At 51.3% G+C, this 17,513-nt stretch overlaps 2 protein-coding genes across 8 annotated transcripts; one reads left to right on the top strand and one right to left on the bottom strand.

Annotated features, from left to right (window-relative positions):
- Positions 1 to 21: 21 nt before the first annotated feature.
- Positions 22 to 8,348, top strand: MCM7 (minichromosome maintenance complex component 7). 5 transcript variants are annotated; one of them, XM_023197297.3, is made up of 15 exons: positions 22 to 188; positions 1,377 to 1,456; positions 1,719 to 1,883; positions 2,069 to 2,193; positions 2,269 to 2,449; positions 2,762 to 2,899; positions 3,181 to 3,330; positions 3,514 to 3,628; positions 3,713 to 3,844; positions 4,074 to 4,157; positions 4,955 to 5,348; positions 5,644 to 5,727; positions 6,802 to 6,970; positions 7,730 to 7,839; positions 7,998 to 8,347. In XM_023197297.3, the coding sequence occupies exons 1-15, from the start codon at positions 158 to 160 to the stop codon at positions 8,197 to 8,199; spliced, it is 2,160 nt and encodes a 719-aa protein (XP_023053065.1). In that variant the 5' UTR covers positions 22 to 157; the 3' UTR covers positions 8,200 to 8,347. The 5 variants fall into 5 exon arrangements, 4 of the variants coding, with proteins under 4 accessions (XP_023053065.1, XP_023053064.1, XP_023053066.1 ...); XR_002727730.1 differs by lacking the exon at positions 22 to 188 and adding an exon at positions 663 to 981 and having other exon boundaries at positions 7,471 to 7,839; positions 7,998 to 8,037; XM_023197296.2 differs by lacking the exon at positions 22 to 188 and adding an exon at positions 663 to 981 and having other exon boundaries at positions 7,998 to 8,348.
- A 598-nt stretch (positions 8,349 to 8,946) lies between these two features.
- COPS6 (COP9 signalosome subunit 6) lies at positions 8,947 to 12,174 on the bottom strand. 3 transcript variants are annotated; one of them, XM_023197303.2, is made up of 10 exons: positions 12,076 to 12,174; positions 11,727 to 11,852; positions 11,402 to 11,533; positions 10,662 to 10,750; positions 10,496 to 10,558; positions 10,197 to 10,244; positions 9,994 to 10,108; positions 9,816 to 9,908; positions 9,614 to 9,714; positions 8,947 to 9,483 (listed from the first exon to the last, which is right to left on the bottom strand). In XM_023197303.2, the coding sequence occupies exons 1-10, from the start codon at positions 12,143 to 12,145 to the stop codon at positions 9,343 to 9,345; spliced, it is 978 nt and encodes a 325-aa protein (XP_023053071.1). In that variant the 5' UTR covers positions 12,146 to 12,174; the 3' UTR covers positions 8,947 to 9,342. The 3 variants fall into 3 exon arrangements, with proteins under 3 accessions (XP_023053071.1, XP_023053072.1, XP_023053073.1); XM_023197304.2 differs by having other exon boundaries at positions 11,727 to 11,849; positions 12,076 to 12,159; XM_023197305.2 differs by having other exon boundaries at positions 12,032 to 12,158.
- Between the last annotated feature and the right edge of the window lie 5,339 nt (positions 12,175 to 17,513).

Below are 17,513 nucleotides of genomic sequence, written 5' to 3'. Positions count from 1 at the left end.
TCGATTGGCCCGCACGCAGTGGCGCTGGTCACGTGGGGGGCGACGTTTCGCGCCAATTTCGGTTGGCCAGCCACAGTCCACCGCGCGGACATTCTCAGCTTCCCCAGGAGCAAGACCTCTGAGCCCGCCAAGAGCTGCCGCACGGGCCTTGGCAGCGATGGCACTGAAGGACTACGCGCTAGAGAAAGGTACGGGTCTACAAGCCTGGGAGGGCGTCCTGCGCTGGGACCCTCCCGGGGAACACCTGTTGATGTGAGCTGAGGTCTTCGAGGACCGGGGTCGGCGGGTTCTGGGGTGCGCGACGCCAGAGGCAGGGTCGGGTTGCGGCCTGGCAAAGGCCCACGGGGTCTGGGAGGCGCGCGGGGGGCATCGACGTTGAAGAAAAGGTAGTAATCCCACTTGGGAAAGGTGTTACAGTCGTGGGGTTGTGGGGCTTGGGGGACGCTACCCGGCTGGGGGCTGCACAGGAAAAAATCGCGCCCAGGACCTCAGGAGACTCTAAGGGCTCTAGACCCCGGACCCGCTTCCCTGCGCGCTTTTGGGCATTCCCAGGTTCCCGCCGCCTCCCCGAGGCGCGCGGAGGCCCCGGAGGCGGGCAGGCCGGGGCCGCTGCGTGCCGGGATTGGCCGTTTGAGGCCGCCCTCCGAGCGGAAGTGGAGCCGGGCGGAAGTGGCGCGACGCGGTAGAGGGAGTGTCGTGTAAACAGTGTCCTTCCGCGCGGCGGCCTCGGAGAGAGCTGCGACCCGGGGGGGCGTGCCTGGGTTCCGGGAGCTTCGCTCGGGCCCGGGAAAGGCGGCAGTGGGCTGGGATCGCGGTGGCCCTGGGCGTGCTAGCCAATGGCTGGACTGGCTCCCGCCTCGGGCGGAGGAATCCCGGGCTGTGAAGCGGTTTGGAATCCGGGCCCATGTGCTTCTTTGTTTACTAAGAGCGGAAGCGCTGGCGGGAGCGGTGGTGGCGTGCGGGACTTCCCTGGTGGCGGAGGTCTCGGCGAGATAAGGGACTCGGGGGACCCAAAGAAGGCAGGGGATCATGGGGGTAGAAAGAAAGCAGAGAACCTTGAGGCCGGAGTGTGGGAGGTCAATGGGGAACGGCGCTAGGATTTTAAACTAAAGTAGGGACAGGAATTCCCCTGGGGAATAGATGTTGGCTCGCACTGTGCACTGCCACGGGCTCTTTATTCTTCGCTGGTTAAAACAGACTGTGCAAAAGAATTATGCCCACTTTGGGGAGAATTCGGTAGGTTTATTTAAATGTTCATATTATTAGTTCATAGGCTGTGTTTTAGGCGAAAATGGGTATCTTAGATTTCTATCAGAGGGATGGGCAGTGATGTGTCTTAAAGTTTATGTGGTATGATTTTACGTTTCACCTTACAGAAAAGGTGAAGAAGTTCTTACAAGAGTTCTACCAGGATAATGAACTTGGGAAGAAGCAGTTCAAGTATGGGAACCAGTTGGTAAGTATAAGATTGGGTAAAGGGAATGGGGAAGTGGGGTGCTTAAGGAGCCATAAGAAGTAGTTTGGCTTGTTTTATTAAAGATATAACAATTAGAGGGTTTGGGGGGCTGAGAAGCGAATATCGCTCTAAGTGGCGCTGTGTTCTCCCCTGTGGATGCCCAGAGCCTGTGCTGAGTTCTCAGTGATGTATTTTCACATATGAACACTGGTGCACAAGGTGAATGTGGCTCTGAGGTGTTTCTGTCTCTTCCTCACCTGAGGTTCGGCTGGCTCATCGGGAACAAGTGGCTCTGTATGTGGACCTGGACGACGTAGCGGAGGATGACCCAGAGTTGGTGGACTCAATTTGTGAGAATGCCAGGCGCTACGCAAAGCTCTTTGCCGATTCCGTACAAGAGCTGCTGCCTCAGTACAAGGAGAGGGAAGTGAGTGGCCAGAGAACAATGGCAAACAAAGGGCAAGGCATTTAAGCTTCTGTAGTGAGGCCGCTCAGATACTGATGTTTTCTGAGCAGGCAGAAAGAAGGGGCACTTCTGTCTGGTGTTCTCTGCGCTCTCTTTTCCCTATGCTGTTGCTCATTTATTTATTTGTTTATTTTGTTTTCCTTTAGGTGGTAAATAAAGATGTTCTGGACGTTTACATTGAGCATCGGCTGATGATGGAGCAGCGGAGTCGGGACCCTGGAACAGCCCGAAGCCCCCAGAACCAGTACCCTGCTGAACTCATGCGCAGATTGTGAGTGGTCTCTGTTGGGAAGGATGTAGGGATTGGTTCTCCAGGATCTTGTTTGTGATTGTTTTCTCCCCTTAGTGAGCTGTATTTTCAAGGCCCAAGCAGCAACAAGCCTCGTGTGATCCGGGAAGTGCGGGCTGACTCTGTGGGGAAATTGGTGACTGTGCGTGGAATCGTCACTCGTGTCTCTGAAGTCAAACCCAAGATGGTGGTGGCCACTTACACTTGTGACCAGTGTGGGGCAGAGACCTACCAGCCGGTACGTGTGGAGCAAGGAGCGGGAAAGCACTTACCATTAGTTGTTTTGTAGAGATTAATTTCATCCTGTGATGCCTATCGTTTTCTTTGGTTGTAAAAGTTGCCTGTGTGTTTGCCTTTTATTCTTGGGTATGTAATGGTCTTTCTACCTATTTCTTGGGTGTTTGTTGTTGACCCAGAGTTAAGTTCAAAAGGTTCTTGACACTTCCAAGATGTCTGCCATGAAAAGAAAACGTGATTCAAGGAACCGACCAACCCAATGGGGCTCTTTTCCTTCTGATTTCCTTTTGGTGCTTCTGTTCTCACATCCTAGATCCAGTCTCCAACTTTCATGCCTCTGATCATGTGCCCAAGCCAGGAGTGCCAAACCAACCGCTCAGGAGGGCGGCTGTATCTGCAGACACGGGGCTCCAAATTCATCAAATTCCAGGAGATGAAGATGCAAGAACATGTGAGTTTGGGGTACGTGGCCCTGGGTAGGTGGATTGGGAGTCCACTTGAATCCTGTAATCACTTGTGGAGTGGCAGGAAGAAAGAAGAACAAAAGAGGGAAGTGCAGGAGGGAGGTGGAACTAGAATTTCTGAGAGCCTTGAGAAGGGGAAACTCAGTACCCCTCCTATGGGCTTGTCTGTGACTAGGCAGCCTGGGAGCTTTTGAGTGGGATGCCTAGGGAGAGAAGGTTGGGTCCTCGTCCATTTCTCCTGGCCTTATGTTCCTTTCCCTCCCCCTAGAGTGATCAAGTGCCCGTGGGAAATATTCCTCGTAGTATCACGGTGCTGGTAGAAGGAGAGAACACAAGGATTGCCCAGCCTGGAGACCACGTCAGTGTCACTGGTATCTTCTTGCCAATCCTGCGCACTGGGTTCCGACAGGTGGTACAGGTAAGAAAGAGTTTGACATGAGGATCGTTCCCTTTTCCCTCACCTACTCATTTTACGCGCACAGAGAAAATGAGCAGCAAAACCCCAAACAGAACCCAGGGATTTATCAAGAAATCGTTAGGGAATCCAGTGATGGGCAAGTTGAAGGGATTGCATCTGTATCCTCACATTTTCTTGCCCAAGGGTTTACTCTCAGAAACCTACCTGGAAGCCCATCGGATTGTGAAGATGAACAAGAGTGAGGATGATGAATCTGGGGCTGGAGAGCTCAGCAGGGAGGAACTAAGGCAGATTGCAGGTGAGGGTCGGGGAGATAGAGGAAATTCCACTTACATCCTAGCCCCCTTTTCCCCCAAAAAATGCAACCTTAACTTCTCTACAGAGGAGGATTTTTACGAAAAGCTGGCAGCTTCAATCGCCCCAGAAATATATGGGCATGAAGATGTGAAGAAGGCACTGCTGCTCCTGCTAGTGGGGGGTGTGGACCAGTCTCCTCGAGGCATGAAAATCCGGGGTAAGAAAGAAGAAGGGAGAGGCTCGGGGGGATGAAGTCATTTAGGAGGAAAAAAGGATGACAAGTGTCTCTTAGGTCACAGTATAAGAGTGGACATCTTGCCTTCGTGGACACAGGCAGGGCTTAGAAGTAATGCTGGGTATTAGAGGGAGGCAGAACTCAAAATTGCTCTGTTGTTGTCCAAGAATTGGGAGAAGAGTCATTCCAGGGCTGCCTTCCCTTCCTCCAGGCAACATCAACATCTGTCTCATGGGGGATCCTGGTGTGGCCAAGTCTCAACTCCTCTCGTACATTGATCGGCTGGCCCCCCGCAGTAAGTAGTTGGGCCTTGGGAGAGGTGAACATAGTGACAGATAGGGCCACAGTGTTTATTCAAAAAGTGGGGGTGCATAGGTGGCTCACACTTGTAACCCCAATGCTCTGAGAGGCTAAGGCAGAAGAATTGTTTGAGACCAGGCTGGTCTACTAAAAAGTTTTTTTGTTTGGGTGTTTTTTTGTTTTTCTTTTTTTGAGACGGAGTCTCAGTCATCTAGGCTGGAGTGCAATGGCGTGGTCTCGGCTCACTGCAACCTCTGCCTCCCAGGTTCAAGCGATCCTCCCTCCTCAGTCTCCCGAGTAGTTGGGACTACAGACGCGTGCCACCACACTTGGCTAATTTTTGTACTTTTAGTAGAGATGGGGCTTTACTATGTTGGGCAGGCTGGTCTCGAACTCCTGACCTCATGATCTGCCTGCCTTGGCTTCGACCTCCCAAAGTGCTGGGGTTACAGGTGTGAGCCACTGCACCTGGCCTTCACTAAAAAGTTTTAAAAATTAGTTGGCTGTGGTAGTGAGTACCTATAGTCTCAGCTACTTGGGAGGCTAAGGCCAGAGGATGGCTTGAGCCCAGGAGCCAAGGTTTCAGTGAGCCACAGTTGTGCTCTGAAGAGAAACGGTGGGAGGGGAAGGGGCACGTTGCCAGCACCCCACAGATCCTCGGGCGTCTCAAGAGGGCCTGGGGGAGGGAGTGGAATGATCCCAGCGCAGGCCTTGCCTCCCTGGCCCATTTGTTGTTCTTTGTTCCCTTTCTTGTTCTTTCTCTCTTACGGTTCCTTATTTCTTCTCTTCCAGGCCAGTACACAACAGGTCGGGGCTCCTCGGGAGTGGGGCTTACGGCAGCTGTGCTGAGAGACTCCGTGAGTGGAGAACTGACCTTAGAGGGTGGGGCTCTGGTGCTGGCTGACCAGGGCGTGTGCTGCATTGATGAGTTCGACAAAATGGCCGAGGCCGACCGCACAGCCATCCACGAGGTCATGGAGCAGCAGACCATCTCCATTGCCAAGGCCGGCATCCTCACTACACTCAATGCCCGCTGCTCCATCCTGGCTGCCGCCAACCCTGCCTATGGGCGCTACAACCCCCGCCGCAGCCTGGAGCAGAACATACAGCTGCCTGCGGCACTGCTCTCCCGGTTTGACCTCCTCTGGCTGATTCAGGACCGGCCTGACCGAGACAATGACCTACGGTGAATGGAGCTCAGCACCCAAAGAGAGGTCCCCTGTAATGATGTATAGGGAGGAGGGGAGGTGAATCACAAATTCTGCGCTCCTGGAAACCCCAGAGCCTCCCCCTTGCAACAGGGGCTGGTCCATGGTTCTCAGGGAAATGGTGGGTTGGGGCTGAAATGCTGATGAGGATTTTCAGGAAAGCGTGTCCCTCCTACACTGTAAGGAAGTGGCGGAGTTAAGGGAGGGACACCCAAGAGGACATGGGTGTGTAGCCCTAAAAAGGGTGTTCCTCCTGGCCTCCCCTCTATCCAGGTTGGCCCAGCACATCACCTATGTGCACCAGCACAGCCGGCAGCCCCCCTCCCAGTTTGAACCTCTGGACATGAAGCTCATGAGGTAGGAGAGCTGGGTGCAGACTGGCAAACATTGGGTGGGCCATGCGAGCCTCCTGAAGAAGTGCTTAATCTTAGGGTGTGTTTTTCACACCACCACTTCCCGCTTCGGACATGACCAGAGCCTGAGATCAGCTTTTAAGTGGAAAATTCCACACTTCATACAATAGGGACATGGGAAACTTTCCTACACAATTTTTTTTTTTGAGACAAAGTCTTGCTGTGTCGCCAGGCTGGAGTGTAGTGACGTGATCTCAGCTCACTGCAACCTCTCCCTCCCAGGTTCAAGCAATTCCCCTGCCTCAGCCTCCTGAATAGCCGGGATTACAGGCGCGTGCCATCATGCCTAGCTAATTTTTTGTGTTTTAGTAGAGAGCGGTTTCACCATGTTGGCCAGGATGGTCTTAATCTCCTGACCTAGTGATCTGCCTGCCTCTGCCTCCCAAAGTGCTGGGATTACAGGTATGAGCCACTATACCTGGCCCACAAAAATATTTTTAATAAAATTGCCTTTAGGTTATATGTGTCAGTTGTATATGAAATATGGGTGAATTCCATGTTTAGACTGGAGTCCCATCCCCAAGCTATCCCATTATGTACGTGCAAATACTCCAAAATCTGAAGTCTAAAACACCTGCTCCCAGGCATTCTGGATACTCAACCTCTATCGCTATTTTTCCACGAGCCTCCAGTGTTCCCTCAGGTTTTAACTCCCTTTTAAATATTCTGTAAACTATTCTTTTTAAATATATCTGTTTTGCCATGTCATGCACTCAGAGGAGGGGTCTGGATCATCTCTTAATGACAGATGGATTTGTCTTACCCTTACAAAGGCCGTTTTCCCGAAAGAAAAAAAAAAAAAGGAAATAGCTTGGGAGGGTACTCAGGGGCTATATGTTTGGTGAAATCCATCAGTGATATTCAAGCCAAGCAAAACCCACTAATTTGTTTTTTCCACTTAAAGTTCCTGGAGGGGACCATGTTAAATGGGGAGCCCTGGTGCAGAAAACAACATGGACTCGTATTCACTCCCTTCCCCATCTCCCTCTTCTGCTTCCCCATGAACCTTCCCCCACAGGCGTTACATAGCCATGTGCCGCGAGAAGCAGCCCACGGTGCCAGAGTCTCTGGCTGACTACATCACCGCAGCGTATGTGGAGATGAGGCGAGAGGCTTGGGCTAGTAAGGATGCCACCTATACTTCTGCTCGGACTCTGCTGGCTATCCTGCGCCTTTCCACTGCTCTGGTAAGTGCCCGAACTGCTGGAGGACCATCTGTTTTGACCCTTAAAGGGGCAGCTCCTTACCATGCTCTCATCGCCGACTCCCTCCCGCTCCAGCCCTGCCGGGGCTAAAGTGCTGACAGTGCAGATAGTGGTCCTCTCCGTGCTACCGCACTGTGGGTACTTGCTGCTCCAGCAGGGCACGCACAGCGTCCGTGGAGGGAAAGGCCTTTTCCCCACTTGTTAACCTTCACTGAGTGGGTGGTTGGGATCTGTTTCACTCCGTGTCCTAGATCCTGTGCTACAGACCTTCCTTTCTGTCCTCCCGTCTTGGACCTCAGTCCTGGGGGCTCCAAAGTGCTGTTCGTGCAGGTAGTGTGATTAACCGACCTACTGCTGAGCTAGCACTTCCCGAGCCCCCAGGACACGTTCTCTCTGCCAGTTGTCTTGGCTGAGCTCCCCAAGCTCCATCTGTCATGCTGGGGAGCCCAGTGGAGTTCAAAAGGGTCTGGTCTCCCTCACAGGACAGCTGAACTCCGGGACTGGCCAGTGTTGAGAGGCGGAGACTTGGGCAATTGCTGGACGCTGCCCTGGGCATTGCACTTGTCTCGGTCTGACAGTGCCGGCCCAACACTGCGGATGCTGGGGGGGTGGGGGCTCCTCTCCTGTTTTGTGAGTAGGTGACCCATGGGCTGCCCACCCTTAAAGCCAGAACAAGGGTGTTCCCTGACCTTGTTCCACTGCCCTCCTCCCGTTCCCATCTCTCCCCTACCTTCCCCTTAGGCGCGTCTGCGAATGGTGGACGTAGTGGAGAAGGAAGATGTGAATGAAGCCATCAGACTAATGGAGATGTCAAAGGACTCTCTTCTGGGAGACAAGGGGCAGACAGCTAGGTGAGTGGTTTAGTGAAGGACAAAGCTAAGTCACTTTGGCTTTTGTGTCCATGTGTCTGAGGTTGGCCTCAATTCTAACACTGACCATCATTGTTCTCTGTTGATGTCGAGCATTCTTGTTTGTACCCTGACCTTACACACCCACTCATTTCCTTCAGGACTCAGAGACCAGCAGATGTGATATTTGCCACCGTCCGTGAACTGGTCTCAGGGGGCCGAAGCGTCCGGTTCTCTGAGGCAGAGCAGCGCTGCGTATCTCGTGGCTTTACACCCGCCCAGTTCCAGGCGGCTCTGGATGAATACGAGGAGCTCAACGTCTGGCAGGTCAATGCTTCCCGGACACGGATCACTTTTGTCTGATTCCAGTGTGCTTGCAAGCCTGGGGTCCTCTTGTCCCTGCTGGCCCGCCCCTTGGGAAGGGGCAGTGATGCCCTTGAGGGGAAGGAGGAGCCCCTCTTTCTCCTATGCTGCACTTAATTCTTTCTGCTAATAAAGTGTTTGTAGCTTGCCACCTTCTGGCCTGGGCCTTTCATTAAAACAGGCTATTGTGTGTTTTTTAGATTCCTACCTGTTCCTTTTTATGCTCCTATTTCATCCGCTCAGTAAATTGAGTAAGCTGCATCTCCCTGCCAGGCCCCAGTATAGATGCTGGGGATGTGGCAAAGACTAAGTGGTCCCTGCTGTTTGGGGATACTTGAGCTGGGGCTCCACTTTTTGAGCCCCCCGACTCCCTTATTTAGTCTTAAACTGCCTGTGTGCCGGTCAGGCTCTGGGGATATGGCGCCAGTATGAAATGCAGTGTCTCTTGGTTTTTCCCCTTTTCTAGCAGACAGGTAGGTCATTACTTAACTACTTAGTTCCCAACTCTCACTCTAAAGCTCTGGTTAGCAGGTGATGAAAATCGGCACAAGTGATCACATACAGCAGTCCCAACCTTTAGACCACTTCCTAGCTGCCTCTCCAAGATATGTAGTAAATGGTCATTGAGAAACTCCCTCCTGGTAATTCACAATGCCCACAGGATCAAGGCTTGGACTTGTTTCTAATAAAAATCTGCTTACTATCCCTTCTGTTTTGCGTGTGTGAAAAGTTAATTTCGCTCGGGAAAGTAGTCAATTGTCACGTTTATAGGGCTGGGCTATGTAAGATGATGTCAAGGGTGACATTAAAGTGTAGAACAGAGATCGCTTAGGTGGAAGCAGGCAGCCTTGGATGCTAATGACAGTCCATGTGACTGACACAGGGTCACTTGAAATGGCAGTGCCTCCCTCACTGAAAAGCATCAGAAGGGCTTGTGAGCAAGGCTCACAATGAACTTTGATGAACATCCAAGTTGACAAACCAGTGTGGTGCCTAACAAGAGAGGACAGAGCCACCAGCAGGGGTGCTCGGGGGCTGCTCCCCTTTATTATTAATGACAGCGGTTTCTCTCAATGAAGTGTAGTGCCCTCCCCTTTGGGACAGTTGCCTGACCCCTGTCCATCAGCCCTTCAAGTACCCTCATCAGAAGAAGAGCCCGCGCATTCGCCTGCCGATGCCTTGTCGATCGTAGAGGACGTTGAACTTGTTCACAAACTGGTTCATGGTGTTGCACGTTTTGGTGATGGTGCCGAGGTAGGCCATGAGCCCCACGTCGTTGCATTGCTGGGAGGGAACAGAAAGGACAAGTTCCTCAGGGGATCCCTTGTGGCATGCCCAGGAAACAACAGTCCCCTCTCCTCCATGTGAAAGTGACAGCATGAGCCCCATTTCCCCATCCAGGTTTTAAACTCACATCATAAAAATCTGTCTTGAACTTGTCTGTGCTGAGCACCGGGAGGCAGTGACACAGAGCATAGGCCTCCCGCAGGATCTCATGATTAAAGGGGACCTCTCCTAAAGGCACAAAAAGAGGCTGCATTAGTTTGGATGCTGTCACTTCCCCAGGAGGGAGAGGAAGAATGCCAGGGAAGTGCCCAGGGAAGCCCCTGTCCTACCCGCTTCAGAGGCCTTGACGTACTCCAAGATGAGCTTGACGCGGCTGTGCAGCATCTTGATGGCGCTGTGCTGTGCTATCAGGTGTTCGGCCACTGCAAGGGGACGAGAGCAGGAGGAGGTTGAGACAGGATGTGGCCACACCTTCCAACCCCACTTCCAAGGAATCCCCTCCATTACCAGTGGAGTTCTCTCCACTGCCTGTTGCTGTCATTCGGGCTACATGGTCTACACCAATGCGTTCCGCTTCCTCTGTGGCCAGAGTGTAGGTCAGCTCAGCAAACAGCATTGTGGCCTACAGGGCAAGGTAACCCACAAAGGGAGAATCAAAAGCAGGAAAGAGGCCAAGAGCAGGATCTGAGGGTTGAAGGGTACGGTATTACCTCTCCATTGATTATATCGATGACAGACTCAAAAACGCTGACAGGAAGCTGTGAAGGAGATGGAGAAACCTGAATACTATATGCCAACATTTGGACTAGCTGCTTTCACCCATTTCCTCTCATCTCATCTTCCCAAGAAACCAGTGAAGTAGGGATTACCTCCCTTCACAGTTTGCAGATGAAATGACTAAGCCAGAGTCACAGCCGGTAAGTGGCACCTGGCATTCCCCAATAGAGGAGTATCACACAGTAAAAGGCAACAGTGACAATCACGAGAGTAGGCATGGGGTATTACTCACATCTGTGTGCTTGGTCATAGGGTTCAGCTTCAGAAAGAGGGGGCTCTCGATGATCTCACACACCTGGAAGAGAAGGACAATGCACAGAAGTCAGTGACCCCCACCTTTCTCCTTCCCCTCATTCTCCATTCTCTGCCCCAGCATGCACAGGTGTGAGCATGTATACCTGCTTATGGACGTGGATGTCCGAGGGGTCAGGTGGCCCCCCTGTGGTATACCAACCCAGAAACTCCAGCTCCTTGAACACCTGTTTAACTGGAGGGGAAGGGGCCAGAACACACAGTAATTCTTTTTTTTTTTTTTTTTTTTGACACAGACTCTCGTTCTGTCGCCCAGGCTGGAGTGCAGTGGCACGATCTTGGCTCACCACAACCTCTGCCTCCTAGGTTCAAGCAATTCTGCCTCAGCCTTCCAAGTAGCTGGGACTTCAGGCATGCACCACCATGCCAGGCTAATTTTTGTATTTTTAGTAGAGATGGGGTTTCACTATGTTTGCCAGGCTGGTCTCTAACTCCTGACCTCATTATCCGCCCGCCTCGGCCTCCCAAAGTGCTGGGATTATAGGCCTGACTCACTGCACCCGGCCTGACATAGTAACTCTTTAAACCATCCTTCCTCAATGTGAAACTCCTGGTGTATTTTCACCAGGTTCTCCTCCCTCCTCAAATCCTAGCTCAGTTTAGAATAATTACTCCCTTCTATCCTGTCTTCTCTCATCCTTTACTTTCTTTTTGAGAAAGAACTCTGAACGTGTTCTTTTTCTGAGATCTCTCCAGCTACTCTCTTCACTTTTTCTCCTCTGTTCTTGGCCACCTCTCGGGTTTCTTTCCAACCCTCTCCATCTTCCCCACCTTGTACATTTTTTTTAACTCCCACTCCTCTTCCCCACATCTATTCCACTCTCACACTGCTCCTCCTTGGTGTAATAATATTCCTTATCAATGATAATCTTCTCTTCCATGGTGTGGGACAGCAGCTCAAAGGAGTTCATCACCTCGATATTTCGGCCCTCCTGCTTGCCAATCAAAGCCCCAATCACTGGGAAAGAGAATGACATGGAAAAGGTGACGTTAAAGAGACTTCTATGACCCAAGGGTCTGAGATGAGTGGGAACCAAGTATTGGGGAAACGATGATTTGGGGGAGGGGAATTGGCTCCAGTAAAGGAAGGGGAAAAGACCACTGTCTGGGGGAGGTGAGCAAGGAGAGTGGAGCCTATGCTCAACACTCACCCTGCACAGGCCGCCCCTCCTGGGAGCGCATGCGGATCCAGTGGTCGGAGATGTTGAGAATGACAAGGGGATGGAGAGCGACAGAAACACTCCCAGTCACTCCGGAGGCCATCACGCTGGGAACTACTAAGGGTGGAGGGAAAGAGAGAGGGTGAGAGTCCAGGCCCCACGTTCTTCCCTGGAGATGGCAGTGGGGGACGGCGGAGCCCGGGCCACACTTTTCCTCCCGCAACTTATCCCAGGGAAAGATGTTGCTGCTCCGCCCTCCTCCCTTCTCCCGGGAGCACAGCGAGGCCTCAACGCACCCCTGAAGGAGGTCTCCGGAAGCCGCCCGCGCACGGTCCGTTACCTGCTGCATCCACCTCCATCCCGCTGCTCCCTCCGGTCCCGTTTGTAGCTGCAGCCGCCGCCGCCGCCATTTTCCCCGCGCCCGCCAGCCTCGGCCCCGCCCCCTTCCTTCCCGGCTTCCGTAAGGCGAGCAGCGCATGTTCGCTTTCTCCGCGGCGAGCGGCGGGCTTGGAGTCCGGGGAGGAGGCAGTTCCCGGGTCGCGGCGGGCGGCACTCGGTGCGGGGAAGCCCGACGCCCTCTGGGCTTCGGTGCCTGCGAGTTTTCCCAGACTCTGTCCCTGCCTGTCGCCTGCGGGTGACCTTTGACAAATTAACGATTTGATCGTCCTCGTCTGTAAAATTGTGATAACTCCTAGTTCTTCAGGCTGTTGCTGAATGAATGACATGTCGTGTTATTTCCCTCACAATAAAATCCAGACAACTAACCACAGCCTGCAAGGCCCTGCCTGATCTGGCCCCGGTCTGGCCTCTACTTTTCTAGCCCTTGATCTTCAGGCCACAGCTGCACTGGCCCTCATGTCTGGTGGTGGTGGTTTGTTTTGTTTTGTTTGAGACAGGGTCTCGCTCTATCGCCCAGGCTGGAGTGCAGTGGCCTGGTATCAGCTCACTGCACCCTCAAACTCTCGGGCTCAAGTGATCCTCCCATTTCAGCCTCCCGAGTAGCTGGGACTACAGGTGCACCCCACCACACCCAGCTAATTTTATTATTATTTTTTTATTTTGATAGAGACAGGAGTCTCACTAGGTTGTCCAGGCTGGTCTCCAACTCCCTGACAGAAGCGATCCTCCATCCTTGGCCTCCCAAAGCACTGGGATTACAGGCATGAGCCACCACACCCAGCTCTCCGTGTCTGTTTTTCACATGCCTCACTCTCGCATTCAGGAGCCTGTGGTTCCTTCTCTTATTCATCATGGTATCCCCTGTGATCAACACGGTGCCTGACAAATTGGTGCCTAGATACTTTTTGAGTGAATGAAGGAATAATTTGGGATGGAATCTGGTGTTGAGTTGCTCCATCTTGTGAAAGTTGCAGATACCAGGACAAAAATCACATTGTCAAGTCCAAACAAATTGGAGCCATGAGAACACCAAGGAGACGGGCTCATGCTTGCATGTCTGAGATAGGGACTGTCTCAGGGACTTTCGAAAATAACCCCACAAGGCCAGGCATAGTGGCTCACACCTGTAATCCCAGCACTTTGGGAGGCCGAGGTTGGCCAATCACTTGAGGTGAGGAGCTTGAGACCAGCCAGGCCAACATGGTGAAACCCTGTCTCTACTGAAAATACAAAAATTAGCCGGACGTGGTGGCACGTGCCTGTAGTCCCAGCTACTCGGGAGACTGAGGCAGAAGAATTGCTTGAACCCGGGAGGGAGAGGCTGCAGTGAGCTGAGATCGCACCATTGCACTCCAGCCTGGACGAGATAGAGTGAGACTCCGTCTCAAAAATAAATAAAATAAATAAATAAATAAATAAATAAATAAATAAATAAATAAATAAATAAAATAACTCCACAAGGCCAGGCATGGTGACTCACACCTGTAATCCCAGCACGTTAGGAGGCCAAGGTGGGAGGATCACTTGAACCCAGGAGTTTGAGACTGGCCTTGGCAACATGGTGAGACCTTGTTTCTACAAAAAATGAAAACAAAATTAGCTGGGTATGGTGGGGGTATGCTGAAGAAATTTATGCTTGGGAACTGAGTCAAAACTCCCTTCCTTTTTGTTCCCAGATAGCTGTAATTCCACAACCCTGTGTCACAGCCTCATACATAAGCCAGGTTCCTACAATGGCAAAGGGCATATACCTCCCTAGATGGTCTCCCTCACAAATTGCTTGCCAGGAAATTCCTCATTAGCCTCTAAATCTTTCAGCATAAACACTCCCCCTATAAACCAGCCCTAATCCGAGTTCTGTGAAATCTCATACTGACAATGTTGATTACAAGCTCATCTTCCCAATTATAGAACAAGGAAGAGACCAGGAATCATCCCTCCACCTATCATGAGACAGATGCATAATTGACTTTTTCCTCCACTCCCTCTTTTCAAATGTTTATTGTATCTTACATAAAATGTAGATTTACCAAACACTAATGAGAACCTCACAAAAAAGTAACCATTTGCAGCAGGGTGCGGTGGCTCATGCCTGTAATCCCAGCACTTTGGGAGGTGAGTGCATCACTTGAGGCCAGGAGTTCAAGACCAGCCTGGCCAACATGGTGAAACCCCATCTCTACTAAAAATATGAAAATTAGCCAGGTGTGGTGGTGCCCACCTGTAATCCCAGCTACTCAGGAGACTGAGGCGGGAGAATCGCTTGAGCCTGGGAGGTGGAGATTGCAGTGAGCTGAGATGGACCCATTGGACTCCAGCCTGGGCAACACAGTGAGACTCTATTTCAAAAAAGAAAGTAAAATAACCATTTGCTGGACTGAGCGCAGTGGCTCACGCCTGTAATCCCAGCACTTTGGGAGGCTGAGGTGGGCAGATCATGAGATCAGGAGATCGAGACTGTCCTGGCTAACACGGTGAAACTCCGTCTCTACCTAAAATACAAAATATTAGCTGGGAGTGGTGGCACGCACCTGTAGTACCAGCTACTTGGGAGGCTGAGGCACGAGAATTGCTTGAACCTGGGAGGTGGAGGTTGCAGTGAGCTGAGATCACGCCACTGCACTCCAGCCTGGCGACAGAGTGAGACCCTGTCTCAAGAAAAACAAAACAGGCCGGGCGCGGTGGCTCAAGCCTGTAATCCCAGCACTTTGGGAGGCCGAGATGGGTGGATCACGAGGTCAGGAGATCGAGACCATCCTGGCTAATACGGTGAAATCCCGTCTCTACTAAAAAATACAGAAAACTAGCCGGGCGACGAGGCGGGCGCCTGTAGTCCCAGCTACTCGGGAGGCTGAGGCAGGAGAATGGCGTGAACCCGGGAGGCGGAGCTTGCAGTGAGCTGAGATGAGATCCGGCCACTGCACTCCAGCCTGGGCGGCAGAGCAAGACTCCGTCTCAAAAAAAAAAAAGAAAAACAAAACAAAACAAAGCAAATAACATTTGCCTCACTGCCTCTCCTTCTGCTTTATTTTCCTCTTGCATGCTTTCTTCCCTTAAATACTGAGTTCCTGGCCAGGCGCAGTGGCTCATGCCTGTAATCTTGGGAGGCCAAGGAGGGTGAATCACCTGAAGTCAGGAGTTTAAGACCAGCCTGGTTTCGACCAGTAGAGGTGGTGAAACCCCGTCTCTACTAAAAATACAAAAATTAGCCAGGCATAGTGGTGCATGCCTGTAATCCCAGCTACTTGAGAGGTTGAGGCAGGAGAATCACTTGAACCCACTGGGCAGAGGTTGTAGTGAGCTGAGAGCGTGCCACCACGCTCCAGCCTGGGTGACAGAGCAAGACGCTGTCTCACAAAAAACCCCAAAATTCACATCTGGCAAGCCTAGGCTGCTCCACCCCCTCCTTACCCCTAAGCCTAAGCAAGTTGCACACACTGCTCCTCCTGCCTCCCCTACAAAAAGGGGTACAGACACGTAGAAAGAGCCAGACAGACTTTGGCTCTAGATGTTTGTATCCCCACCCACAGTGTAAGCTCCTAGAAAGCAGGTGGAGAACTGTGTTATGACCCTGAACAGCCCTGTATGGTGACAGTTGTAACTTACAGGGGAATTATGCAATCTCTCTGTTTCGGAGCCTGGATGAAGGAAAGTTGAAGGGGCCAGCAACCCTCAATGGAACGGACTTGAGAAATCCTGCAGGAAGAGGGGTCTTCTGGCCAAAGGGAAGTTAAAAAAGAATTTATCTTATTCTAGTCCCCAGCGATCAACCAACCAGGTCTGGACAAACTGAGAGGGTTGTCAAAGAAAAGTACATAAGGCCTTGTTTCTGTTTGGAAAAACGAGGTCAGATAAATGTATCTCTTTCCCGAGATGTTGACTCACTGCAACCTCCACCTCCTGGGTTCAAGCGATAATTCTCGTGCCTCAGCCTCCCAAGTAGCTATCAGGCTTGCGCCACCATACCTGGCCAATTTTTGTATTTTTAGTAGAGACGGGTTTTTGGCATGTTGGCTAGTCTGTTCTCAGACTCCTGGCCTCAAATGATCCGCCTGCCTGGGCCTCCTAAAGTGCTAGGATTACAGGCATGAGCCACCGTGCCTGGCCAGAAAAATGTATCTTTTTGGTGCGGTGGCTCAAGCCTGTAATCCCAGCACTTTGGGAGGCTGAGACAGGTGGATCACAAGGTCAGGAGATCAAGACCATCCTGGCTAACACGGTGAAACCCCGTCTCTACTAAAAAATACAAAAAACTGCCCGGGCGAGGTGGCGGGCGCCTGTAGTCCCAGCTACTCGGGAGGCTGAGGCAGGAGAATGGCCTAAACCCGGGAGGCGGAGCTTGCAGTGAGCTGAGATCCGGCCACTGTACTCCAGCCGGGGCGGTAGAGCGAAACTCTATCTAAAAAAAAGAAAAAAAAGGAAGAAAAAAAAAAGAAAAAGAATGCTAGGCAGCTTCCATGGAGCATAGTGCTTCTCGGCTAGATTAAAGGTTAAAATGAAAACAAGATGAGAATTATTCTAGGGGTAGTAAAGTTGATAGTTTGCACTGCTCTCCTTTGCCTTGTTGTTTCTACTGCTTTTGAAACATTGTTCAGATAATTATACAGCTCATGAAGCAGCCATTATTGTGGAATTTAAAGATGACTTTGACACCGAATCAGTTGATTGTGTGCGTTTCAGAACTAAGTTCACTAAACGTTTCTTTTTTTCGTTTTTGTTTTGTTTTGTGCTTGTTATTGTTGTTTTTGAGACAGAGTCTTGCTCTGTCACCCAGGCTGGAGTGTAGTGTTACAATCACAGTTCAGTGCAGCCTCAACCTCCTGAACTCAAGTGATTGTCCCATCTCAGCCTCCCGAGTAGTTGAGACTACAAATGCGTGCCACCACGCCAGGCTAAATTTTGTATTTTTTGTAGAGACAGAGTTTCGCTATGTTTGTGTCAAAACAAACAAACAAACCAAAAATATTTCCCCACCCCAAAACCAAAAACGAACAAAAAGCAAGTGCTCCTTTTTGGTATGGGTCAGTGGTTATCTATCCACCTGTCAGTCATTAATTTAACAAATATTTGGGAGTGCCTACCAGGCAGCAGGTACATCACCAAACAAAACAAAGTCCTGACCTCATGGAGCTTATACTCTAGTTGTGGGAAACAGACCATAAACATACTTATATATGTGTGTGTGTATATATATATGTATAGAGAGAGAGAGAGAGAGACAGAGAGAGAGACAGAGACAGAGAAAGAGAGAGAGAGAGAGATGGAGTATCAGGGCTGGGCGCGGTGGCTCAAGCCTGTTAATCCCAGCACTTTGGGAGGCCGAGACGGGCGGATCATGAGGTCAGGAGATCGAGACCATCCTGGCTAACACGGTGAAAC

This window comes from Piliocolobus tephrosceles, chromosome 8, assembly GCF_002776525.5.
Source record: "Piliocolobus tephrosceles isolate RC106 chromosome 8, ASM277652v3, whole genome shotgun sequence".
NCBI lineage: Eukaryota > Metazoa > Chordata > Mammalia > Primates > Cercopithecidae > Piliocolobus > Piliocolobus tephrosceles.
This window is presented reverse-complemented; position numbering and strand designations above follow the sequence as displayed.

Coding starts and splice junctions, on each gene's coding strand:
- MCM7 (XM_023197296.2), top strand. CDS start 837: ATGGCTGGACTGGCTCCCGCCTCGGGCGGAGGAATCCCGGGCTGTGAA. Junction 5,728..6,801: donor CTGGACATGAAGCTCATGAG/GTAGGAGAGCTG, acceptor CTTCCCCCACAG/GCGTTACATAGCCATGTGCC. Junction 7,840..7,997: donor GACAAGGGGCAGACAGCTAG/GTGAGTGGTTTA, acceptor CATTTCCTTCAG/GACTCAGAGACCAGCAGATG.
- COPS6 (XM_023197303.2), bottom strand. CDS start 12,145: ATGGCGGCGGCGGCGGCTGCAGCTACAAACGGGACCGGAGGGAGCAGC. Junction 11,853..12,075: donor GATGGAGGTGGATGCAGCAG/GTAACGGACCGT, acceptor CTCCACCCTTAG/TAGTTCCCAGCGTGATGGCC. Junction 10,109..10,196: donor TCGATATAATCAATGGAGAG/GTAATACCGTAC, acceptor CTTGCCCTGTAG/GCCACAATGCTGTTTGCTGA.